The sequence below is a fragment of the Erpetoichthys calabaricus genome, chromosome 9 (assembly GCF_900747795.2).
Source record: "Erpetoichthys calabaricus chromosome 9, fErpCal1.3, whole genome shotgun sequence".
Taxonomy (NCBI): domain Eukaryota; kingdom Metazoa; phylum Chordata; class Cladistia; order Polypteriformes; family Polypteridae; genus Erpetoichthys; species Erpetoichthys calabaricus.
In genome coordinates, this window is record NC_041402.2 from 108,702,397 (window position 1) to 108,729,250 (window position 26,854).

The 26,854-nt window shown below is 41.2% G+C and overlaps 1 protein-coding gene across 1 annotated transcript in view; it reads left to right on the top strand.

Annotated features, from left to right (window-relative positions):
• Positions 1-26,854, top strand: part of slc7a9 (solute carrier family 7 member 9) — a 294,481-nt gene that overhangs the window by 37,832 nt on the left and 229,795 nt on the right. Inside the window, exon 2 of the mRNA XM_028810064.2 lies at positions 25,379-25,520. Coding sequence (XP_028665897.1) covers positions 25,407-25,520 — 114 coding nt within the window. The 5' untranslated portion in view covers positions 25,379-25,406. The remainder of the gene's footprint in view (positions 1-25,378; positions 25,521-26,854) is intronic.

Below are 26,854 nucleotides of genomic sequence, written 5' to 3' on the forward strand. Positions count from 1 at the left end.
TCTCTATTAACTTTCAAAAATGTATTAAGGATGAAGGATACTGCCCACAACAAGTGTTCAATGCCGATGAAACGGGTCTTTTCTGGAAAAGAATGCCGAGCAGAACCTTCATTACAAAAGAGGAGAAGAAATTGCCAGGACACAAAGCCATGAAGGACAGACTTACCCTTATGTTTTCGTCTAATGCCAGCAGAGACCTCAAGATCAAACCTCTATTGGTTTATCACTCTGAAAATCCCAGAATTTTCAAGAAAAATAACGTTATTAAGTCCAAACTGCCCGTCCATTGGAAGTCCAATCAAAAAGCCTGGGTGACCCAAGTTATCTTCAACGAATGGATTCTGGAAACCTTTGCTCCTGCCGTGAAGAAATTCTTGCTGGAAAAAGAACTGCCGCTCAAAGCCCTTCTGATACTTGACAATGCCCCTTCTCACTCAAAAGACCTAGAGGAAATATTGCAGGAAAATTATCCTTTTATCAAGGTGCAGTATTTGCCACCAAACACCACATCCATTCTTCAGCCAATGGATCAGCAAGTTATTGCGAACTTTAAAAAACTCTACACTAGAGCCCTCTTTAATAAGGTGTTTGAAGAATGTGAGTTTGGTGGAGACAATATGACTGTCCGAAAGTTTTGGAAGGAGAAATTTGATGTCCTTATGGCAATACGACTTATACAGAAGGCCTGGGAAGAAGTGTCACAAAGGACCCTCATTTCTGCTTGGAAGATGCTTGTGCCTTCGTGGACCCAGGAAGAAGCAGTAGTTGATGACACAGAAGTGGTGAAGGACATCATCACAGTGGCCCAAAGGTTGGAATTAGAGGTAGAGGAAGAAGATGTAGAGGAGCTTATTGAGGAACACGAAGAAGAGCTGACAACTGAAGAGCTCCAAGCACTTCTGGTCCAGCAACAGGACAATGCTCAAAGGGAAGCGTCATCTGATAACGAGGAGCAACAATCAAACAATCAACCAATCCCAACTGCTGACATCAAGAACATCCTGGTCAAATGGAAAGCAGTTCAGGAGTTTACCAATGCCCACTATCCGGATTCAGCTGAAGCAAACAGGATCAACGATCTTTACTCCGATACTCTTGTCCGTTATTTCCGGCAGATGTTGAAGAAAAGAGAAAAACAAACGACTTTGGACAGGTTTTTCATGAAACCATCGGCCAAAAAGCAGAAAATGGATGAAGATGTGCAAGATTCGGTAGACTCTACTTAGTCTGTCTTAAAATTAAAAAAATGTGTGTTTTTTTAAAAAAAAATTATGTTTTTAGATGTATCTAAATAAAAATAATAACAAAAAATGTATCTTTTTTTATGTCATCTTAGCATATTTTATGCTACAGAACGAATTATTTTTTTTAACATGTATTGTTATGGGAAAACGCGTTTCACATAACGAACTTTTCGCATAACAAACTTGCTCCTGGAACGAATTAAGTTCGTTGTGTGAGGCACCACTGTATCTACATATATACACATCTACATATATATACACATATATATACATATCTATATATATATATATATATATATATATATATATATATATATCTAGACATACATACATAGATAGATTGACACATATATATATACATATCTACATATATATATATGTAATTGTGTTGTCATTGTTATGAGTGTTGCTGTCATATATATATATATATATATATATATATATATATATATATATAGCAAAATGCCCACGCTGTGCAGCGGAGAAGTAGTGTGTTAAAGAGGTTATGAAAAAGTAAAGGAAAATTTTAAAAATAACGTAACATGATTGTCAATGTAATTGTGTTGTCATTGTTATGAGTGTTGCTGTCATATATATATATATATATATATATATATATGTATATATATATATATATATATATATATATGTATATATATATATATATATATATATACATATACATATATATATATATATATATATACATATACATATATATATATATATATACATATACATATATATATATATATATACATATACATATATATATATATATATATACATATACATATATATATATATATACATATATATATAACACACACACACATATATATATATACATACATATATATATATATATATATATATATGACAGCAACACTTATAACAATGACAACACAATTACATTGACAATCATGTTACGTTATTTTTAAAATGTTTCCTTTTTTTTTCATAACGTCTTTAACACACTACTTCTCCGCTGCGAAGCGCGGGTATTTTGCTAGTGGTGGTATAAAATCACATAAGAGAAAATAACTTAGCTTTCTTAATGACGATTTACGCAGCATTACAGATGGAGGAAGCCAAATAGCAAAACTTTTATCAAGGTGGGATCTCGATGTATACAGCCTGCCATTTTCCGTCGCTGTGCTGGAAGGATTCTCAGGACCGGATGACGATATTCCCCATTCGTCCGTCAGCTCATACTGTCCTTACTTAGGTTCCAAACAAGGCAAGAAGAGGATTCAGTTTTATCTCTAACATACAGAAATAGTACAATGCCCATTTTCGTAGTTGTACTTTTCTCTCTTCAAATGCTTGCCTAGCAGTTCTAAATGCTGAGAGCCCCTGTGTGCTAACTTTGACCTGGCCTGTATATGTAAGTGGATTTATAAAATAATTTCTGTGCAGAGCACAGTGACATTAAACTTATTATTCTGATTACAGATAGTCAGTAAGAACAAGACAGAATACATGTGTGTAAATGAGAGGGAGGTCAATGGAATGGTGAGAATACAAGGAGTAGAGTTGGCAAAGGTGGATAATAATAATAATTCTTTGCATTTATATAGCGCTTTTCTCACTACTCAAAGTGCTTAGCAATTGCAGGTTAAGGGCCTTGCTCAAGGGCCCAACAGAGCAGAGTTCCTTTTGGCATCTTATGGGATTCTAACCAGCAACCTTCCGATTGCCAATGCAGATCCCTAGCCTCAGAGCCACCACTCTGGATGAGTTTAAATACTTGGGATCAACAGTACAGAGTAATGAGGATTGTGGAAGTGAGGTGAAAAAGATACTGCAGGCAGGATGGAATGGGTTGAGAAGAGGGAGTGATTTGTAACAGACGGGTATCAGGAAGAGTGAAAGGGAAGGTCCAAGGGACGGTAGTGAGACCAACTATGTTATATGGGTTGGAGACAGTGGCACTGACCAGAAAGCGGGAGACCGAGCTGGAGGTAAAAGAGTTAAAGATGCTAAGATTTGCACTGGGCGTGACAAGGATGGATAGGATTAGAAATGAGTACATTAGAGGGTCAGCTCAAGTTGGACAATTGGGAGACAAAGTCAGAGAGGTGAGATTGTGTTCGGTTTGAACATGTACAGAGGAGAGATGCTGTGTATATTGGGAGAAGGATGCTAAGGATAGAGCTGCCTGGCAAGAGAAAAAGAGGAAGGCCTAAGAGAAGGTTTATGGATATGGTGAGAGAGGACATGCAGGTGATGGGTATAACAGAACAAGATGCAGAGGACAGAAAAATATGGAGATGATCTGCTGTGGTGACCCATAACGGGAGCAGCCGAAAGAAGAAGAAGAACAACAACAAAGAATTTTCTACCTGCCAGATAGGACTCAAACCAATTTAAGACACTGCCAGGGAGGCCCACCCATTGACTACGTTGATTTCTAAGAATATTGTGATTAATGGTATCAAATGCGGCACTCAGATCTAAGAAGATGACAACAGATAAACGGCCTCTGTGTGCATTTACCCACAAGTCATTTACTACTTCAACGAGTGCAGTTTCTGTACTGTGATTTGTTCTGAAACCCGACTGAAACTTATCAAGAACAGCATGTTTACTGAGGTGGCCATTTAGCTGCATAATGACTGCCTTCTCTAGGATTTTATTTAAGAAAGACAGGTTAGAAATAGGTCTAAAATTGTCAAAAGCAGAGGAGTCAAGATTGTTTTTCTTGAGCAGGGGTTTAACTACGGCAGTCTTAAGACAGTCTGGGAAGACCCCCATATCTAATGACGAGTTTACTATGTCAAGAATACTATTAGCACGCCAGATACTGAACTTCTTTGAAAAAACTTGTTGGTATTGGGTCAAGGACGCAGGTGAATGATATCAGTTGAGAAATTTTTTTATATAAATCAGGTAAATCCTGGTGAAAGAATTTAATTTGTTTTTAATGGAGTACCAGGGTTTAAGATGATCAGTGCTGGGGAGATGTACTATATTATTTATAATATCATTAATTTTTTGATTAAAAATACAGCAAAGCCTCAAGTTTCACTGGAAGGTTTTTGGAGGCATTCCATTGAGTGACCTGGGTTTAGCAGATGATCAATTGTAGAGAATAAGACTCTGGGATTACTATTTTAGTGTAAGGATTGTAGTTTGTATTAGATGGAAAACAGAGTAGGAAAAATAAAGAAGTACTGCAAGATTGTATTTCTGTTACAGACCAGGGGCCTCATGTATAAACATGTTGCGTAAGAACGTTTCCACATTCAAATTGCGATATATAAAACCTAAACTTAGCGTAAAGCCACACACATTTCCACGGTAGCTCATACCCTGTCGTACGCAAGTTCTCTGCTTGGTTCTGCAGACTGGCGGCACCCAGCGTCAAAGCAGTGCTACTGTTCCTGTCTGGTTTCACTTTCTTTATTAGATCCACATCCCTGATGCAGCTTTATAAATACACTGAAATTAACCGCATATTGTTTATTAGTTTAATGCATCTGATTGTAATTAACCTGTAACAATATAATGGTCCACAGAATGGTCAAACTATTCTTAATACCATAACTGCTTTAGTGTTGTTACTCTCACTGCACCTTCTTCTTCTTCTTCTGTTAGCTGCTCCCGTTAGGGGTTGCCACAGTGGATCTTCTTTTTCCATATTACTCTCGTTGCACCACTCAGAGTATTTATATCAATGTATATGAGTGTGAATCACAGATTTACAGCGATTGGAAAGAGAATTATCGGTATACAGCATCAAGCAATAGCTGCCTCAGCCATTCGCTATTTGAACTGCTCTCATCCAACCAATGCTTCAGAGCCTTTCCTGTTCGGACCTCGCGGTTCACAAACAGTTTCATCCCAAGAACTATACACACACTCAATCAGTCCATCAAGTGCTCCTTGTAGAACTGTTTGTACTTGCAGGTTACAGTGAGGTAATTGTACTTATGATACAGTTATAATATTGCACAACCTGAGCCACTTTATAAAGCGCGTATTTACATATGATGACGATATCATTTTTAAGATGAAATGCAGCAAAATATATTTATTATACAGATAAAACTTTAACTACACGGTGCCGCAGCGATAGCAAGCTTGAGCTTCGTTCACGGTTTGTTCCTGCCTCGCGCTGTATTCATGCTGTGGCTGGCGCGACACTGGAAGGATAGAAGGATAGAATAATTAAACATTATGAAGATATTTCGATGTCCCTTAAAAGTTTTGAAGAATCGGCGTTCTAAGCTTACAGATGGCTTAATGTCTATTACAGAGCTGAATGTTTTGGCAATTGGGTATTTGGAGAAAGAAAAGTAAGGACAAGAATTGGGGGTTAGTACGTTTGAAAAAGACAGTACTTCTGTAATAAAGCATTTCATTGAAGGTCGCGCATGGCGAAGCAAGCATCTTGCATAAGACACGAACAATCACTGCGCAACCGTGTTCCCATGTTTAATAACATGCTTTAACTCTTATCATCATAAAAATGATATCACATATACTTCTCAGTATTTTAATTATTCAGAGAGCTGAAATATTACAAATGTAATGGATTCTATGTGCTGTTGGAGGAAGAGCACGTAGTGATTCAGGCACATAGAGCACACATAAGATCAAATACACAGCAAAGCATTTAACGTGCTACTTTAGTTACGATGGGATTTGAGAAACTAGTAAATTAAACGATTTTAAAATGATGTTTATGATGTTCTACTTTAGTGACAAAATAAACTACGTGATTAAAGTGGAAATTTCGAGATTAAAGTTGACATTTCGTGCTTGTTTCACACTGTGTGCCTTTTTTTTTCACTGTACCCTAATAAGCTTTCATATGACACTCAGACGATGGGCTACGAGTCGCCTTTTCACGCCGACTTTGATATGTGACAACTTTTTTATTTCGGGCACTGTGCGACTTTGTGAACTTGAGCTTTCGAGTTTCTCCGACACACTATGTCATTCGATCAGCTTCCTTTTGTTGCTTATATAACTGTTTAAACCAACAAATAGTACGTTTTTCTTTGCCTCCATTTGGTATTCACTGAAATTCTTCTATTTTTCCTCGTACTTTTGCCATTGCCTTTTCACAGAACGCTGGGCTTAAGGGCTATTTATATTGATTTGCATATTCAAAGAGGCGTAATTCTGGAAGGAGTTGGGGTGGGACAGCAGGCACGTGCACGAGCGTTACTTTTCATGCTGACCGGGATTTATGTAGCAGAAGAATGTGGAAGTTGGCGAACGCACAGATTTATGCATCTGGATTTTTCTGTGTGTAAGCACATTTCTGCTTTTGTGCTTACGTCATGTTATAGTGCGAATTCTACGCACGGCGTTATGCATGAAGCCCCAGGCATGTGGATATTCATCGATTTGTGTCGATGTCCAGGGGCCTCATGTATAAACGTTGCGTACGCACAAAAATGTTGTGTAAGCCCATTTCCACGCTCAAATCGCGATGTATAAAACCTAAACTTGGTGTAAAGCCACGCAAATTCTCACGGTAGCTCCAACCCTGGCATACGCAAGTTCTCCGCTCGGTTTTTGCAAACTGGCGGCACCCAGCATCAAAGCAGTGTTTTTGCTCCAGTGTGGTTTTCCTTTCTTTTTAGATCCACATCCCTGACGTGGCGTTATCATCATACACTGAAATTAACCACATATTGTTTATTAGTTTAAGGCATCTGATTGTAACTAACCTGTAACAGTATTATGGTCCACGGAATGACCAAACTATTCCAAATACCATAGCTGCTTTAATGTTGTTACTCTCACTACACCTTCTTCTACTTTCAGCTGTTCCCGTTAGGAGTTGCCACAGCAGATCATCTTTTTCCATATTACTCTCACTGCACAGCAGATCAGAAGGAGAATTATCGGTATACAGCGTCAAGCACACGCTGTTTCAGCCATGCTGCCTATTTGAACTGCTCTCATCCGACAAACGCTTCAGAGCCTTTCCTGTACAGACCTCGTGGTTCAGAAACTGTTTCATCCCAAGAACTATAAATGCACTCAATCCATCAAGTGTTCCTTATAGAACTGTTTGTACTTACAAGTACAATTACCTCACTGTAAACTTGCAATACAGTTATAATATTGCACAACCTGCGCCACTTTATAAAGCGAGAATTTATATATGATGAAGATATCATTTTTAAGATGAAATGCAGCAAAATGTTTATTACATTATACAGATAAAATGTTAACATCATTTAAATAATCTATATTGTTAATAATTAAACATGTGAGGACACAGTGTCGAAGCGCTAGCGTCGAGCTGGCACCCCAATTATTCCTGCCTCGCGCTGTATTCTTGCTGGGGCTGGCGCGACACTGGAAAGACAGATGGATAGAATACTTAAACATGTACTATGAAGATATTTCAATGTTCCTTAAAAGTTTTGAAGAATCTGCATTCTAAGCATACAGATTGCTTAACATCTATTATGGAGCTGATTGTGTGGTGATTGGTTACTTGGAGAAAGAAAAGGAAGGACAGGAATTGGGGGTTAGTACGTTTGAAAGAGACAGTACTGCTGCAATTTCTTCAAAGGTCGCGCAAGGTGCAGCAAGCATCTTGAGGAAGGCAGGAACAATCTGTGGACAAGGCGCCTGCTCGTCACTATCACTGCGCCACCGTGTTCCCATGTTTAATAACATGCTTTAACTCCTATCATCATGAAAATGATATCACATATACATCTCAGTATTTTAATTATTCAGAGAGCTGTAATATTACGAATGTAATGGATTCTGTGTCCTGTCGGAGGAAGAGAAAGCCCGTTTAAGAAGCAGGTAGTGCACATAGAGCACATAGAAGATTAAATACAAAACAAAGCATTTAATGGGCTACTTTAGTTACAATGGGATTTGAGGAATTAATAAATTAAACGATTTTAAGATGAAGTTTATGATGTTCTACTTTAATGACAAAATAAACTACGTGATTAAAGTGGAAATTTCGAGATTAAAGTTGACTTTTTGTGCTTTTTTCCCCCACTGTGTGCCTATTTTTTTTTCTCTGTACCCAAATAAGCTTTCATATGACACTCAGACGGTGGGCTATGACCTGCCTTTTCACGGCGACTTTGATATCTGACCGCTTTTTTTTTTATTTCGGGCACTGTGCAACTTTGTGAACTTAAACTTTTGAGTTTCTCCGACACTCTATGTCACTCGATCAACTTCCTTTTGTTGTTTATATCACTGTTTAAACCAACAAATAGTCATTTTTTCCTTGCCTCCACTTGGTATTTGCTGAAATTCTTCTATTTTCCCCCGTGCTTTTGCCATTGCCTTTTCATAGAACGTTGAGCTTAAGGGCTATTTATATTGATTTGCATATTCAAAGAGGCGTAATTTTGGGAGGATTTGGGGCAGGACAGTAGGCGCGTGCACGTCCGTTACTTTTCATGCTGACCAGGATTTATGTAGTGGAAGAACGTGGAAGTTGGTGAACGCACAGATTTATGCATCTGGATTTTTTTGTGCATACGAACTTTTCTGCTTTTGTCCATATGCCATGTTATAGTGTGAATTCTACGCACGGCGTTATACATGAGGCACCTGGTGTTTATAGCTTATATATTTGCTGCCCAGTAATAAAATTGAAAGTTGATTAGTGCCACGCCCCCTTCTGCTTTAGGTCATTGTAGAATCACCCTTTGGATGCATGGATGTCGAGTACTACATTCTAGTTTGAAGTTATCTGATAAAATGTTGTTAATACAAACTAATTCTTCTGGACTAGTATATAGTAGTTTGATCCATGCATATATGTTGGGGCCAAACCCAAATTAGTGCAAGGTGCTGAATGGATAATCCCATTCAACCATCAAAAAATAATAAGATCTCTGAGGTGTTAGATATAATGGGTGAATATATTATATTAAACAAATGATGAAGTTTAGAAGTTAAGTGCCTGCCTTTAATAAATCCTGTTTGGTCTGGTGATATTACATAAGGAAGCACTTTCTCAATCCTTCTGGCTATAACTTTAGAGAGTACCTTAATATTGTCATTCAAAAGAGTGATTGGTCTGTATGATGCACATTGTAGTAGGTCCTTGATCTTCTTTGGAAAGATGGTAATCAATGCATGGTGAAAAGTTTAAGGTAGAATTTTATTGTCTTTGGTTCCTATAAATGTTACTAATAATAGTGGAGCTAACTTATTTGAGATTTTTTTATAAAATTCCTCTGGCTGCTTTCCCAGTTTGAAGTGAGTTTATAGCATCTAGTAATTCTGAAAGTGTCAGAGGTTTATCCATTTCAGCAGCACTAAGAGTATCTAGTTGTGGTATCTCTAATGAATCAAGAAACTTATTAGATTGTATCTTCTTTAAACTGAGTAGAAAATAAGGACTTATAGTACTCTCTAAATGTGTGAGTTTTATTTTTATGGTCAATAATTTTATCTCCGTCAGTTTTGTTAATTGCTGTTATTGCGTTATGGACTTCCTACTTAGATCTCATTGGCCTTTTCTCAGTGTTCATAATAACGATGTCGCGATTTAAAGATAAGCTGTTCCATTTCTTTAGTAGTCAAGAGGTTAATTGTGATTGCAAAACCTGTCTTTTCCTATAGAGAGCCTCACCTGGATACTTGGCTTGTTTAGATCTATTCTAGTAATTTTGATGATTAACTCAGAGGCCTTCTTGGTTTTCAGTTTATTTTTGTGAGAAAAATTTGAAAAAATCTGTCCTCTTAAAAATGCCTTCAGAGTTTTCCAGAGTATACCTCCTGAGACTGCTGAGTATGCATATGTCTCCAGAGAATAATCCAATAAGCTTGGATATGAATTCTCTACAGTTCTCATCAGCTAATGACAGAGGGTTAAGATGCCAGCAAAGAGATTAGTATGTAGGATGCAGTAATTAAAGTTCCGTGATCAGAGGGACATGGTCAGAGATAATGATAGCGCCGTACTTACAAGATTTAATAGTGGGCAAAAAATGATTGTTTGTGAGGAAATAATCAGTTCTTTAGAAACAATGATGTATGGGTGAGAAGAAGAAGTATGCTTTTAGGGTAGGATTTAAAAACCTCCAAGAATCAGATAATTTATGATCCATTACAAACTATATAATTATTTTTGCAGGATTAGATGGTATCTGACAATCTATCCAGGTCTGGATATAAAACACAATTCAAGTCTCCGGCCATTATAATTTTATGAGTGTTCACATTAGGGCTAGATGCAAATACATTTTGGAAGAAAGCTCTATCATGCACTTTAGGTACATAGATATTAATCAAAATCATTTTAGTATTAGCTAAATTGTCACCATGACATATTGCCCTTTTAGAATCAGATATTGCATCTGACACTACAAATGGGATAGTTCTGTATATTAAGATTTAAGGCATTAAGGCATTTAGACTTGTTAAGTGCGGGAGTACTTTCTTTTACTTTAATTCATGATTGAGAACATTGACATTCCAGCTCACAAAGCTCACTATATGGTCATGGAAAAATTTCTTCGGAATTTTTGTTAACATTTTGTATTCTTAGGTTATGTTAGTACATTGTACATACGATGTCTTTGACATAGCATTTGACACCATTGACCATTCTATTTTACTGCACAGGCTAGAAAATGATGTTGGGCTTACAGGCACTGTGCTCGCTTGGTTTAGTTCTTATTTATCAAATCAATTCCAATATGTACAGAAATGTGCTGACAGTACTCCATCATTATACACAGAAGTTCAATTTGGTGTCCCGCAGGGCTCAGTACTGGGACCTTTACTGTTTTCACTTTACATGCTTCCTCTGGGATCTCTCATTAGGAAACATAATGTTAATTTTCACTCGTATGCAGGTGACACCCAGTTATACCTTTCATTTAGATCAAATGAAGTTTCTCCGATGTTGTCTTTAATTAGTTGTGTTAGTAAATTAAAGGAGTAGATGAATGAGAACTACTTGTCTTTAAATACAGATAAAACAGAGATGTTAATTGTTGGAGGGAATGACACTGATCACAACAATATTTTGTCATCATATAACCCAGTTGGAATCACCATTAATTTCACTGAATCAGCCCGCAATCTAGGAGTTATCTTTGACTCTAGCATGTCATTTAAAGCGCATATTACAAAGTTGTCCAAATCATGTTTCTTCCATCTTAAAAATGTTAGGAAATTAAGGCACTTTATAAATAAACAGGATTCTGAGAAATTAATTCATGCATTTATTTCTAGTAGGATTGACTACTGCAATGCGGTGTTCACTGGATGTTCAAACTGTTCTTTATACAGCCTCCAGTTAATCCAAAATGTGGCTGCAAGAATTATTACAAGAACAAGAAAATACGAACACATAACTCCAGTTCTTAAATCCTTACACTGTCTCCCGGTTAAGTTTAGGGCAGATTTCAAAATCCTCCTTTTAACATATAAAGCATTAAATGGCCAAGGTCCGGCTTACTTGTCTGAACTTATCATGACTTACAAACCAGAACGCACATTAAGATCTCAAGATGCCGGTCTGCTTATGATTCCAAGGATTAATAAAATAACAATGGGAGGTCAAGCTTTTAGTTACAGGGCCCCTAAACTGTGGAATGGTCTGCCTGCTACTATAAGAGATGCCCCTTCGGTCTCAGCTTTTAAATCCCGGCTGAAGACTCACTACTTCAGTTCAGCATATCCTGACTAGAGCTGCTGATTAACTGTACATACTGCATCTCTGTTGTTAGTCATTAGCAACTGTGATGGACAGCCGGGTTCCATGCCCGGCAGGGACGTCCCTGCTGCATCTGTTCCATGGGAGCAACCATGGGCAGCTCAATACCTCCCCTGGGACGCTTGGTGGCAGCCTCCCTGGCGGACGGTGATCCCCCAACCTTTCGCATTGCTCCATGGGAGATGGAGTCTTCCACAGCCTGGTTGGGAGCTTGGATGGCCGCTAGGGGGAGCTGCATGGAGTCAACAGCCCGGCTGGACAAATCTCCAGCCCCACCCCGAAGTGCAATTAGGACCAGGTGGTCAAGCACCTGGAACGCCTCCGGGTGGGCTATAAAAAGGGCCAGCCACCACCACTCGAGAGCCAGAGTCGGGAGGAGGAGGACTAAGCTAGAGGAGGAGTGGTGTTGTTGTGCTTTGGGACTGTGTTGGGCTGTGTGGCACGGGGAAGATGTGTCTCACAGTTGAAGAATAATAAAGCCTGTGTTTCTTTTTGGTACGTGCCCCTGCGTCAGTTTGTCCCGGTTCGGGCGCTATACGGCGTCCAGATTACACTGGCCTAGTCGGCAGGATCCTGGTCCGTCCAATTGGACCGGAACCTACATCAAAAATCATGTGAAGACCCGACATAGCAGAGCGAGGTACGTGCTCGAGGCAGCTGCACGGAGAGCGTGCTCCCGAAGCAGCCACAGGCAAGCACGCACAACACAGCACGGGGAGAGCGCACTCAAAGCCACAGACGGGCACGTACAGCACAGCGCGAGGAGAGAGTGCTCAAGGCTGCAGGCGGACACGCGCAGCACAGTGCTGGGAGAGTGCACTCGCAGCTGCAAGCAAGCCCGCGCAGTACAGCGCACCGAAGCGCGCACACGCGGCAAGGGGCTGCAGGACGACCACAGAGAGGCTCCTAAGACACTGCAGTAAATGGGGAAGAAGAAAGCTGGGTGGACACAGAAGCCAGCCGCCAGACGCCGCCATGCCAACCAGCACCACGGGTTACAGCCGGAGGTAGGTGACGGGCCCAAGGTTGAAGGGCCGCGGGAAGGGTTTTCCGCGTTCGCATCAGCCTAACTCCTAGACGCCGAGGGGCGAACCACCCGTTGGTGGAGCCAGATGAAGTATGTCCGTGGCGTGACGGTGGAGAGAGCGAGGCTGGGCTGTGTCTTCCCTTCGGCCCGATTAATCAGCTGGAGGAGGAGGGCCCGGATGAGCTTCCCAACGTGGTGTCCCCGCTAGAGGAGCAGGAGCTCCTCCCTGAAGCAGGTAAAGGGGGGAGGGCGTGTGTCAGTTGCCCGCCGAGGACGATTCGCAGGCGGGGATGACGGACCTTCTCCCTGAACCTCGAGATTACCCGAAGGGGCCTGCGGAGATCCCGCAGGGCCTCGATGGCTCATGGTCGGCGGGAGGGGACAAGGTGAACCCAAACCCTTCACCGACTGAAAGTATTAACTTTTCTTGGGCTGCACGGGAGTTGAAACTTGTTCTCCTTCCCAATGCAGTCCTTTGTTAAGGTTTTTCAGGTCCTGCAGGAGACGAAGGAAGGCTTGGACAAGAAGATCGGCGCCCTGATGGCAGCCGTTGTTAAGTGGCTGGAGACACGGGGGGCGTCGGCCTCCTGCCTGCAGGACATAGCGGTACAGGTGAGTGAGGCAGCTGGGGAATGTTGGCTGCCAAACAACTCTGCCCTGACTGCCTGTGCTGGTCTTACGGCCGTCTAAAGGGGTGTAGACGGCACAGGGTCTCCCTTCTTCCCATAAGGGGACACAGACCGTCAGTGCACCCCAGAGGAAGAGGAGGACCCGGACGAAGAGATCGGGAACTCCTAACAAGGCGCAGCGTAAGCCCGTCGGTTTGACGGTGCAGGAGGGCTGCGCTGCAGAGGGGCAGAGATATCATGAGCCCCCCTCTGAGCGGGCAAAGGGGCAGGGGTTCCCTGCCTGTTTCTGCTCCCGCAAGGGTCAAGGTGGAGGGGGTTAGCGGTGTTATAACTGCGGCCGTTGGGGCCATGTCTGGAGGTGTTGTCCGGAGAAGACGTCCAAGTGGCAGGGATGTCTGGGCAGCACCCCCGGACCTGTTTATGTTTCCACAGGGCGGAGCCGTGGAGCTAAGGATGCCAACTCCCTGTCCTGGAGAGGACCGGCCCTTGCAGGGCGTGCCGATGAGCCCCACAAGGCTCATCTGATAGAGGGGCAGTGTAATGGACAGCCGGGTCCCATGCCCGGCGGGGATGCCTCTGCTGCATCTGTTCCGGGGGCAGCCTCCCTGGTGGACGGTGATTCCCGCAACCTTTCGCATGGCTCCATGGGAGATGGAGTCTTCCACGGCCTGGGTGGGAGCTCGGATGACCGCTAGGGGGAGCTTCATGGAGTTAACAGCCCGGCTGGACGAATCTTCAGCCCCACCTGGAAGTGCAATTAGGACCAGGTGGTCAAGCACCTGGAACGCTTCCTGGTGGGCTATAAAAAGGGCCAGCCACCACCACTCAAGGGCCAGAGTTGGGAGGATGAGGACTAAGCTAGAGGAGAAGTGGTGGTAAAGGAGAAGAGTGTTTTTGTGGTGTTGTAATTGTGCTTTGAGACTGTGTTGGGCTGTGTGGCATGGGGAAGACGTGTTTCAGCCGTGGAATGGCCAAATGGAGGAGGCAGCTTGATGGATGAGGTCTCCAGGACTCTAAACAAATCCAAATCATATTATGTGATATCATCTACTGTTAAATTCTGCTCCGTACTTCTAAAATTTTTATTTTTGTACTGTATTGAGGATTTGTTCTGTTCTGTGTATTGTATTGTATTGTATTGACCCCCCTTCTTTTTGACACCCACTGCACGCCCAACCTACCTGGAAAGGGGTCTCTCTTTGAACTGCCTTTGCCAAGGTTTCTTCCATTTTTTCCCTACAAGGTTTTTTTTTGGGGAATTTTTCCTTGTCTTCTTAGAGAGTCAAGGCTGTGGGGCTGTCAAGAGGCAGGGCCTGTTAAAGCCCATTGCGGCACTTCTTTTGTGATTTTGGGCTATACAAAAATAAATTGTATTATATTGTATAAATTTCATATTATTGCCAAGTGATACAGCTAGGAAGCATATTGTTATGTTGTGAATAATGTTTTTTGGGGTATAAGGGATAAAATAGAAATAGCATTGCTCTCTTTCTCTCCACCGCATAGCCCCACCCCCTCAGTGTGCCTCTGCAAGTGAGGCAAGTTACACTTCGTGAAGTCCCATCTGACATACAAAGAGAAGGAGCATGTCTAGATCAAAATGAACCCCCAGCAGCAGTGTGAAGAAGGTTAAAACTGAGATATCTTGTGAAAATACAGTCCAAATACAATAGACTAATGATATAATCTTCAATAGTCCAAATATAATAGATCAAGGGTCAGATGTTAAAAAAAAAAAATCTGTAAAAAACACTTTAAAAGGCTGGTTACTTAAATAAAGTTTAACAAAAAGACAATAGCTTGTTACTTTGTGGTAGCCAAAGTGTGCAAATAAATAAAGAAATTACAATATAATAACTGAAGCTTAAACAATAACAGTTTATTTTTTAGTAACCAATTGGCCAAGATGTAGACATAAGTGGCCCAAATGTGCATATAATTAGGGAAAGAAATATCACTATAATAATTGCAGCTTGATTTAAAAAAAAAAAAAAGAGGAAAGGAATGGCCAAAAAAGAAATAAAATATAAAATAAAGTAAAAAAATAAGATGTATAGTTACAGCAAATTTCACTTTACAAATGGTTCAAAATGCAAGCTTCAAGTAGAATCTTCTTTGTCTTGCCATAACACGGTGTGACTCATGATCGTAGGTTTCAAAAGAAAGCTGAGGTCAGTCTTCTCAGCTCTTTATCTGCTTGTCTGGAGAACAAAAATGTAAAACTGATCTTCAATAACCACCTTCAGTTTCTTAGGATACAAGAGGCTGTATTTAATTACAGCTGTACGAAGGCGCTGTTTAATGCTGTAGAATGCGGCACATTTAGCAGCTGTAGCAGAAATCTGGGGAAAATATGAATGCAGGTATTTTCAAAAATAATCTTGTCTTTCTGTCTGAGAAGGGACATGAGATTTTGTTTGGCCTGTAGTTTCTTGAAACGGACAATTAGGCTTTTTGGTTTGGAGGCATTCAATCCATGTATATAGTAGGCTGCAGAGATCTCGATGTCCGATTTTAAAGTTCCCTCCAGTTTTTTTAGAGAATAGTTCAGCTATGAATTTCACTGGGTTTGGACTTTCCTGTTTTTCAGGAAGACCTTCAATTCTGATGTTGTTCCTTCTATATCTATCTTCCAGTGCTGACAGTTTGTTCATGAGCACTTTGCATTCTGATTTTGCAGCCATTGCTTTTTCATCCATGGCGGAAGCCAATTGTTCAACGATTTCAATACGGGACATGAATGTTTGCTTCAAGCTGAGCAGCAAGTACTTTAATTTTATTTTCTTAAGTTACTTGTATTTTCCTGTATTTTTTTCATCAGTTGTTTTTAGCATTTCTGTAAAGGTTATAGTAAATATAGTACTTAAACATTGTCCAGGTCTTTCATATCCTGATGCAGCTTCTCATTTGTCTTGTGTGGAAACATATCCAAAAAAAGAAGAAACTCCACAAATATAAAGTTTTGGGGACCGTCCCCGTATATTGTCCTACGGACAAATAAAGCAAAAAATGCGAAAAAAATGATCAAAAGCACTATCAGGTAACATCTGACAAAGTTTATAGCACAAATTGGCGTTTAAATACAGAAATGAATTATGGGAACAGGAAATGGTTGGCAGGAATTGACGCTGAATGCAGGAGTCGGAAACAGTCATTTTGGTGGAACCAGAAGTGAAGTCAGTCATGTAGTTTCTTGAAACGGACAATTAGGCTTTTTGGTTTGGAGGCATTCAATCCATGACATCATGATGTGATGTCATATCGAGTCACCGGAAGTGACTTCATGGCATCCATTTTGGAACCCAGAAGTAGAGGCAATTATTTTTCCTCGGTTTTTCTGTTGAGAGAAGAGATTCAGGTAAGTACCATGTGACAATCCTTCATCTTGCGATATTTCACTCACCTTTAGGCTTTTTGACTGCCTCCTAATCACACTTGTGTGACATTTGTTTAGGACTTTGATTTCATTCTTTATTTCTTTCTTTATGCATTTTGCTTTTTATTTCATTCTTTTCATTCTTTATTTCTTTCTTTATTTCCCTATTATTCTGCTTTGCTTCTCGCCTTATATCATTTATGCAGTGATCATTTCCTTCAGCTCAGACAGTGCATTTCGATCTTCCCCAATCTCCATAGGTGGATTAGCAAGTTCAGTACAAAATGATGTCGCAGATCATATGAAGTTCACAATGAGGATGAAAAGGCCATACTCGGTTCCAATGATCCTTGTGGAGTCGACAAATGATCCTTGCCCACCACACTTGCTCTTTCGCTCCCACTAATGCTCTCGGCTAGAGCCAGTGCTGCCCGTCTGTTCCAGGGCAGTCTCTGGGAGGCCATACCATGAATTTGAAGCAGGTTTAGACATGGATGGGGCTTTTTGCTGCCTTTTCCTTCTGGACCCTTTGTTTGCTACTCATGCTTATTTGTACTTGTATGTAGTATAATTAAATCCCCTTGGGATGAATAGATACAGAATATCTCAAAATTATTTAAAAAAAAAAAAAAGGTTAAAATAACACCGCTGCTAACTGAGCTCCCCCCTACACATCCATCTCCAACAACAGACCAAACCAACCCCTATAACTTGGAATTTTAAACCAAAATTGACACTAGAGTGTTTCAGAATCAAAAAATACATTAATATGATTATTTTCAAATGTGGATTTAAGCTTGCAGAGGCTTCACATATTCAAATTTCTGTATGAGTTACATGTCACTAGACCATGAATGTCATTACTAATACATCTGTATGATCAATAAACCTATATTGATCAAACCAGAATGACCTACTTAATTTAAAAATCTAAGAACAATATAAGCCTAAAATTAGTTGTCATGTGTTTAGGCAATGTAAAAATCTAACTTTACAAAGGTAGAACAAACCTCAGAAAACATAGAAACGGGGGCAATCAGTTGAGAACAGGCCATGTATTGACAATTGTTTGTTTCTTTGAAACTGATAAAGATATAAAAACTAATTGCAACTTATTATTTATCTGTAATCTGTAATTATCTGTATGATTTTTGAGATCTAGCCATCTGATCAGTACAGTGATAAACAAAATACAGTGGAACCTCGGTTCACGACCATAATTCGTTCCAAAACTCGGGTCATAAACCTAGTTGGTCGTGAACCAAAGCAATTTCCCCCATAGGATTGTATGCAAATACAATTAATCCGTTCCAGACCATACGAACTGTATGTAAATATATATATTTTTTTAAGTTTATAAGCATAAATATAGTTAATTAAACCATAGAATGCACCGCGTAATAGTAAACTAAATGTAAAAACATTGAATAACACTGAGAAAACCTTGAACAACAGAGAAAACTAACACTGCAATAGTTCGCGCTATAGCGCTACCAACCGCTGGCTAAAAACACTTTTTTTAATGAGTTTTAAGCACAGGGAAAAACATGAACATTTGAAAAAATCTGTAATTTAATAAACCACCAAGAAAAGTAACATTGCAACAATGCACGCTACGAACAGATTCGCTGTAAACAGAAGTGAAAACGAAATCAAGCCCAGTGCATTCTTTAACTGCCTTCCTACCTATGCTATGCATCCAGCCCCCTCTCTCTCGCGCTGCCTGTGTGTGTGCATGCGTCTCTCTCTCGCGCTGCCTGTGTGTGTGTGTGTGTGTGTGTGTGTGTGTGTGCGTGCGCGCGTCTCTCTCTCATGCTGCCTGTGTGTACGTGCGTCTCTCTCTCTTGCTCTGCCTGTGTGTGTGCTGGCGTCTCTCTCTCGTGCTGCCTGTGTGTGTGTGCGCGCGTCTCTCTCTCGCTGCCTGTGTGTGTGTGTGCGCATGTCTCTCTTTCTCGCTGCCTGTATGTATGCATCAGTCTCTCTCTCGCGCTGCCTGTGTGTGTGCTCTCTCTCTCTCGCTGCCTCTGTGTGTGTGTGTGTCACGCTCTCTCTCTCTCTTGCTCGATGCACAGGAAATGTACAGGGAGAGACTGAACATGTACAAACCGAAAGGGAAACTGGCTTGTTCGTATAAAAAATCAAAAAATAAAAGTAGAGAGAGGCATCTTGAGCATACCAGTATTGGTTAGATATTGATTCCTGCTTTGGCATTTCTGCCTGTTGCACCTAGGGAATCCATTCCCGGGATCCCTCCCGCATTCCCGGGAATGAAACTGCTGTAATTCCTGGGAAAACGGGAACGGCCAAGCTCACATATATAGCGTGTTAAAGTGTAAAAATTGATCAAGAAATAACAAAGTTATAGGTGAAAATAATTAAGTGGCATGGTTTTTTGGCCCACGGTGTAGTGTGTTGCTGATTAATTCAGTCAACAACAGACCAGCAGCAGTCAGTCTCCCGGCTGACTGAACACAGTGGACTGGGAGGAGTCTGCACTCTGCAGCTCACGAATGCCGGGACGGGGCAGAGTTCATTGATGTCTGTGCTGTTGACAGCAACTTGAAATTGCAATGTGTCAGTCTATTGCTTCCGCATTATCTGTGTGCTTCTTAGAATGATAACAAGAAACTGGATGCATCAGTAAAAGCTGAAATGGCTGTGTTTCAGAGCAACGGCAAGCGCAGGCGTTGTTTAGAACAAGTGTATCAGTATCTGATGACTGTGCCGTCTACTTCAGTGGAGCCACTATAAGCACCTCTGTTTTATTTTAATGCAGATCAAGAAAATTATTAGCCATCCAGGATCTTAGTTCAAAAAGACAGTTGTGCAGTTGATTTATTGCAGAGTTGCAGACGGGAATATAAACCTGCGTATTATCAGCATACAGTAGCAGTGAAAAGAAATGTTAAATAGGGTGAAGGTATATAGAGAATAAAACAGGACCCAAAATGGATCCCTGAGAAACATCACATTTAAGTGGAGCAGTAGATGAAAAAGAGGAATTTAAAGTCACTGAAAAGTGTCTATCAATTAGATATGACCTGAACCAGTTACAGTAAGAGCAGCCCCTTTAAGCCCAACAAGATGTTCAAGCCTGCAACAGCAATATCTGTGTCCTGTCAGAGGAGGAAAAAGCCCAGAAGCACGTAGTGATTCACACACATAGAGCACATAGAAGACCTAATACAAAACAAAGCATTTAACGTGCCACTTTAGTTACGATAGGATTTGAGAAACTAGTAAATTAAACAATTTTAAGATGAAGTTTATGATGTTCTACTTTAATGACAAAATAAACTACGTGATTAAAGTGGAAATTTCGATGTTAAGGTTGACATTTTGTTCTTTTTTCCCCACTGTGTGCCTTTTTTTTTCGCTGTACCCTAATAAGCTTTCATATGACACTCAGATGGTGGGCTACGACTCGCCTTTTCACGGCAACTTTGATATCTGACAACTTTTTTTTATTTTGGGCACTGTGAGACTTTGTGAACTTGAGCTTTTGAGTTTCTCCGACATGCTATGTCACTCGATCAACTTCCTTTTGTTGTTTATACCACTGTCTAAACCAACAAATAGTAGGTTTTTCCTTGCCTCCACTTGGTATTCGCTGAAATTCTATTTGCCCTCTTGCTTTTGCCATTGCCTTTTCACAGAACGTTGAGCTTAAGGGCTATTTATATTGATTTGCATATTCAAAGAGGCGTAATTCTGGGAGGAGTTGGGGCGGGACAGAAGGCGCATGCACGTGCGTTACTTTTCACGCTGACCGGGATTTATGGAGCGGAAGAACGTGGAAGTTGGCGTTCACACAGATTTATGCATCTGGATTTTTTTGTGCATAAGCACATTTACGCTTTTGTGCTTACATCATGTAAGTAGAAGTAGAAGAGCTTGCTGCGGGACGAACACGGGCGAGTGAGCGAAGATTAGCAGCGTTTACTCCCCAGGAGCACATCGAGGAAGAGTGATGCCGCCTTGAGATGGAGAAGTTAAATCCGGTATCCAGCCCCCATGGAACAGGGATGGAGTCCTGTGCAGGAGAAGATGGGTCATAGACAACTTGCAGGCATCGGAAATCCAAGCTCTGGGACTTGAGTTGGTGTTGTTTAACATTAATACCGGCTCTTTTTCCATGTCAGCGGCGGGTGCGTTTGCTTCTCTGAGAGGCATTCAGCTCACTGATACAGGTGAACACCGGCGTCCAGGTAAAGAAGTAAGGAGATGAATAAACAAAGGTGGAGGTTCACATAATATCCCATCAGGAGATGAAAATTAAGAGGAAAGCAAGCAAGAAAATATGTTAAGTAAAGAATCACGATCATAGGACAGTGGCGTCCCAGGATCAATGCCACCTTACATCCTGATAGGATGTGCTGGAGGCATGCCTTAGTATTGTCGTGCAGCGGGCAGCCTATGATACTTCTAAACCTTCTTCTTCTTCTTTTGGCTGCTCCTGTTAGGGGTTGCCACAGCAGATCATCTTCTTCCATATCTTTCTGTCCTCTGCATATTGTTCTGTTACACCCATCACCTGCATGTCCTCTCTCACCACATCCATAAATCTTCGCTTAGGCCTTCCTCTTTTCCTCTTCCCTGGCAGCTCTATCCTTAGCATCCTTCTCCCAATATACCCAGCATCTCTCCTCTGCACATGTCCAAACCAACGCTATCTTGCCTCTCTGACTTTGTCTCCCAACCGTCCAACTTGAGCTGACCCTCTAATGTACTCATTTCTAATCCTATCCATCCTTGTCACACCCAGTACAAATCTTAGCATCTTTAACTCTGCTACTTCCAGCTCTGCTTCCTGCTTTCTGGTCAGTGCCACCGTCTCCAACCCATATAACATAGCTGGTCTCACTACCATCCTGTAGACCTTCCCTTTCACTCTTGCTGATACCCGTCTGTCACAAATTACTTCTGACACTCTTCTCCACCCATTCCACCCTGCCTGCACTCTCTTTTTCACCTCTCTTCCACAATCCCCATTACTCTGTACTGTTGATCCCAAGTGTTTAAACTCATCCACCTTCGCCAACTCTACTCCCTAAATCCTCACCATTCCACTGACCTCTCTCTTATTTACACACATGTATTCTGTCTTGTTCCAACTGACCTTCATTCCTCTCCTCTCTAGAGCATATCTCCACCTCTCCAGGGTTTCCTCAACCTGCTCCCTACTATCGCTACAGATCACAATGTCATCAGCAAACATCATAGTCCACGGGGACTCCTGTCTAATCTTGTCTGTCAACCTGTCCATCACCATTGCAAATAAGAAAGGGCTCAAAGCTGATCCCTGATGTAATCCCATCTCCACGTTGAATACATCCGTTGCTCCTACCGCAGACCTCACCACGGTTACACTTCCCTCATACATATAATATACAATTCTTACATACTTTTCTACCACTTCAGACTTCCTCATACAATGCCACAGCTCCTCTCAAGGCACCCTGTCATATGCTTTCTCCAGGTCCACAAAGACGCAATGCAACTCCTTCTGGCCTTGTGGTATAGCGGGTCCCCAGCTCCCATCAAAGGCCAGTTTAAATTAAATAATCACCAAGCTCGCGGCTTGGTGAGGGGGCATGGTGGTTGTGTGGCTGAAGCAGTTCTCAGGGCAATTTGCGATGTGGGCGGTTCTCACCTAAGTGCACAGGTGAGAGACCGCCCGCATCCGTGATTGTACCTAGGGCTGATAAAATAGAAGCGTGAGTCGGCTAGGAGAAAAGAAAAGAGAAAGGGGAAAGAAAGAGAAAGAAGGAATGGAGGTTGTAGGAGAAAGCAGGATGCAGGGTAGAGAAAGCCGGTGTAGGAGAGCGAGCGGGCAAGTGCCGGCTCGCGCATGCAGCTGTACAGGAAGCCTGGGTGTTGGGCTGACACCCTGGGAGTAGTAGTAGTGGTCGCTCCCGCTGAGTGATCATGTAGTGGGAGTGACCAGTGGTGAAGGGCGGATGACTCTCCGCGGAAGGCAGTGGGAGTCGGGACTTGGGACGTGTATTTCTCCAGCGTGAGAGCCCTGGTCATTGGGGAATCCCAAGTCACTGTTTGGCGGGGCCTACCGTAGCCAGGGATCGGTAAGGCGAACCAAACAGTAGGACAGTGGAGAGAAAGCCAGCTGCTGAGAGGGCGACTCTCCTGTTGCAGGGCCAAGACGGGTGAAGCAGGGGAGCCGCCAGAGGAAAGGAGACACCGGGCTTGTTGTTGTTGTTTTTTTAAAAAAGGAATGCTTCCTGCATTATTTTAACCTCGTTGTTTTTAAGAAGACTATTTTTAATCTCCACAATTTCACGTCTTGTTTTATGGATTATTTATTTAATGAAGAGATTATGAAGCACTGCACTTTATTTATTTGAACATTGTTTTGTTGTTGTTTTTAAATAAAAGCACTTGACACTTTTGCACCATCCCCTTGCTATGTTGTTGCCTCACTGCTTAGCTCATCGGTAACATTACCAACAGTGTCGGGTTAAGGGCTCCCGGACAGCAGATGGGAGCATGCAGCAAACCCGCATCATCACAGGCCTTCTCTAAACTTCTCTATCAACATCTTCAGAGCAAACTTTGCATCTGTGGTGCTCTTTCTTGGCAAGAAACCACTGGGTAAAATTCCAGGGATATGGGAGAGTGTCATAGGCTGCCCTTATCAGACAGCTGTGTATGTTTTTTGATGTCCATTCACTGTTGCATCCCACAGGGTCCAGGCTCCACGAGATGCTATGTTAATGTGACTATGCTCTTGCTCTAGCCTGGTGACCTCATCCACCACCAAGGCCTTTTGCTGCTTTTTGGTGGCTTTTGATGAAAACTATTATGGTGCTCCCCAACACAAGCCAGTATGACTGATCTGCACTGTCCCCATCACATCTTAGTTTTGCAAGCTGGAGATGGCATTGTCTACCTCGGCTTGTGGCTTCCACTGGCGGCCTGTGCAGCTGGGGACTTCTGCATGCATTATGAGCTGACCAGTGGACTCTCTCAGCTTCAGTGCAACATGTGCCTTCTCTTTCTTGTACTGTAGACTGATGGATTTAACACTAGAATTCGTGAAGCCTACGAAAAGACTCGTAATCCCAGCCCACCTTAAATCCCTTCACACCTCTCCATCAGCATATTTTGTTTTGTAAATGCATCAATCCCTTCCCCTGCCTTGACAGAGCTCAGCTCGGGTAAAAACTTCTCCCAGCTCAAGTCAAGGCTCCTTATCTGCATGTGAGATCCGGAGTTGTATAGGGTAAATAATACAGTACACCGTTATTTGGAATACATGCATTTTGTGTGTGTTCCTTGTCTACAAAGATCTGGGTAAGTATAGGATGAAAGGAAATGCGAGAAATGCAAGAAACGCTGAACATATACCTAAAGCAGAAACTTTTCCCATGTTATACTAATAATGATGTGAAGTGTATAATGTGTGAAGACTTTAGTCCAAATATCAAATAAACAGGTGTGCTTTTATTCAAGAATATAGCAAAGAAAAAAAAAGCATTCAATTAACATGTGGCTGTCAATGAGTTAAACACTCAAGCTCAAATGTCAATTGACAGGGAGTTTACACATATTCTTGAATGGTGCAGAGGTAAGAAATGCTGCCTTATAACCCAAAAGTCCTGGGCTCGAAACTGAGTGTTCTACGTTTTGAGTAGTTAGCAGGCTGCTTGTTGCTTGTGCTGATCGATGCTTTTACAAAACAAAAGACGCTGATGGAGAGGTGCGACATGATTTAAGGTGGGCTGGAATTACGAGTTTTTTCGTAGGCTTCAGGAATTCTAGTGTTAATGGGGACTTCCAGTATATTCCAACCGAAGAGGCCTATGTTCGAAAAGCAGTTGGGCAAGCCTTTGGCTAGGCTGGCCATTCTGCTGACCATTGATGATCTTCAGTGGCCACATCATCCAGTGACATAGTATATGTTGGTAACACCACACTTAAACACACCTTAAAATCTGAATTCTTTTGTAAACAAACTGGATGATACAGGAAAATGAGAAAAGAATCATCCTAAATGTTAAATTTGCCTTATACTTTTGTGCCTGAAAGGAGTATAAAATTGTGTACATACCATTCTCTAAAGATTTCCAATTAGTGTGTCTGTGGAGCATACCAAAGATTGCCAACAAATTATTTAAATATTGAGGGAGAGCTTTTCTTTATTAGTCAATGATATTTTGTGTACCTAACTCATGTTCTATAGGTACTAAAGGTTAAAAGGAATCATAACACCAACTGTGAATATTTCTTGCAGCTACCTTGTTTGTATTAATTTTCAAAGATTTTCTGCAGTTATTGATTGTAAAAATGGCAGTACAGAGAATTATTAAATGAATGATAGCAGCATTTAGGAGTTGTTTTTGATAAGCTTAGAAGAATCTTATTTTCTAATTTCTGTACTTTTTTTTCTCTTTTCTGTAACAGTCAGTGGCACTGTGGGTATACTTAAACAATGGAAAATAATGAAAGAAGAAAGGAATATGACCAACAGGATCGACACTGTGACAGAAATCAGGATATGTGTTCAAGCACAGATGGAGTCAATGGCACAGCCTTGCAGAGAAAAGTAAGTTAAATCCAAATTAACTTTAATGCTGTTCTAGTTGAAGCCCTATCTTGCAGGCTGATACATCTGGTTAAAACTGTAAAAATTAAGATAAGTGACACATACTACATTTTCATTTCCTTTTTGTAAGATAGCAGCTGCAGGTTTGCTTAGCAAGAAGCTTTTTGGTATATGAATAATCCTTTTGTATTTTTAATAACGTAAAGTAAAATGGAATGCTTGCAGATTTTAGCCTTTCAATATGTATAAAGAATGCCACATCATTTTATAGTGTGTGAGATGTGAGAGGCACATAGTGTAATTCAACCTCTACCAGTGTTTTATCATGGAAAGGTTATGGGGTTACCCTACTGAAAAATAAGTCCCTCGTTGGGTCTTCTGGAAAAGATGTCTGTGCAAATCACAGTTATATATTTTTGGTGCTTCTTACTTGCGCTTGCCCATCTTGAATGAGACACAGCCTAAAGTCACTATGAATATGCACTCAGTATTAACTGGTACTGTAGCTCACTACTTTTATCTATCCCTGAATAGGCAGAATGGAGCTAGAAAGCAAGTGAGGAGGTTTAGATACTTTCTTTAGGAATTAGAGTCTTAACATTACATAATATACCAAAAGCAGAAGCAAAGCAAACAAATGTGACAATTACATTGTACATACTGGATATTTATCAGTTTTTATAGACATGAGAACTGAATCACCTATTGTGCAATGGTGGTCTGGTACATCTGGTATGGAGATTTCTTGGAGGCTGTGTTCTTCTTGCTGCTGCTCTGATCAGCTCATTGTGTAACCTTTATAAAGCTGGTTTAAAGTGGTTCAGTTCCTAGAACAGTGAACTCATCTCCATTTATAGAATTACTAGACAAAGAGCCCGTTTTGACAACGTAAGATGAAACAGGCACGAGTTTGTGTCAGCAGTGTATGAAGAACAAATGATAAGTAACGAAGAAGTTGTTTTGTAATGATTGTAGTCTGCTTTACTCATTACTGTACAGGCTTGTACTGTTAGTTGATGAATTTTCCAGGCCTGTAGTATAATATTGAATGATGAATGTTCCAGTACAATATGGAATAGTAATAAGTATAAGCACCACAAACCTGATATAGGTGTATTGAATGAATGCGTAATTGAATCAGAATGCATAATTAGGCCTCGAGCTGTTGTCGAAATTGCCTTTCAGGCCTCTAGAGCTTTAATCGAAGTCGCCTTTCTCTTTGAATTTTTGCGGCCGTAAATCCGCCGTCTGCCATGATGTTGGGGTTGGATGTCGGTCTCGTAAGGTTTTTCGGGCAGCTGCGCAGAAGGCGACTGCGCATTCGGCTTCGGACC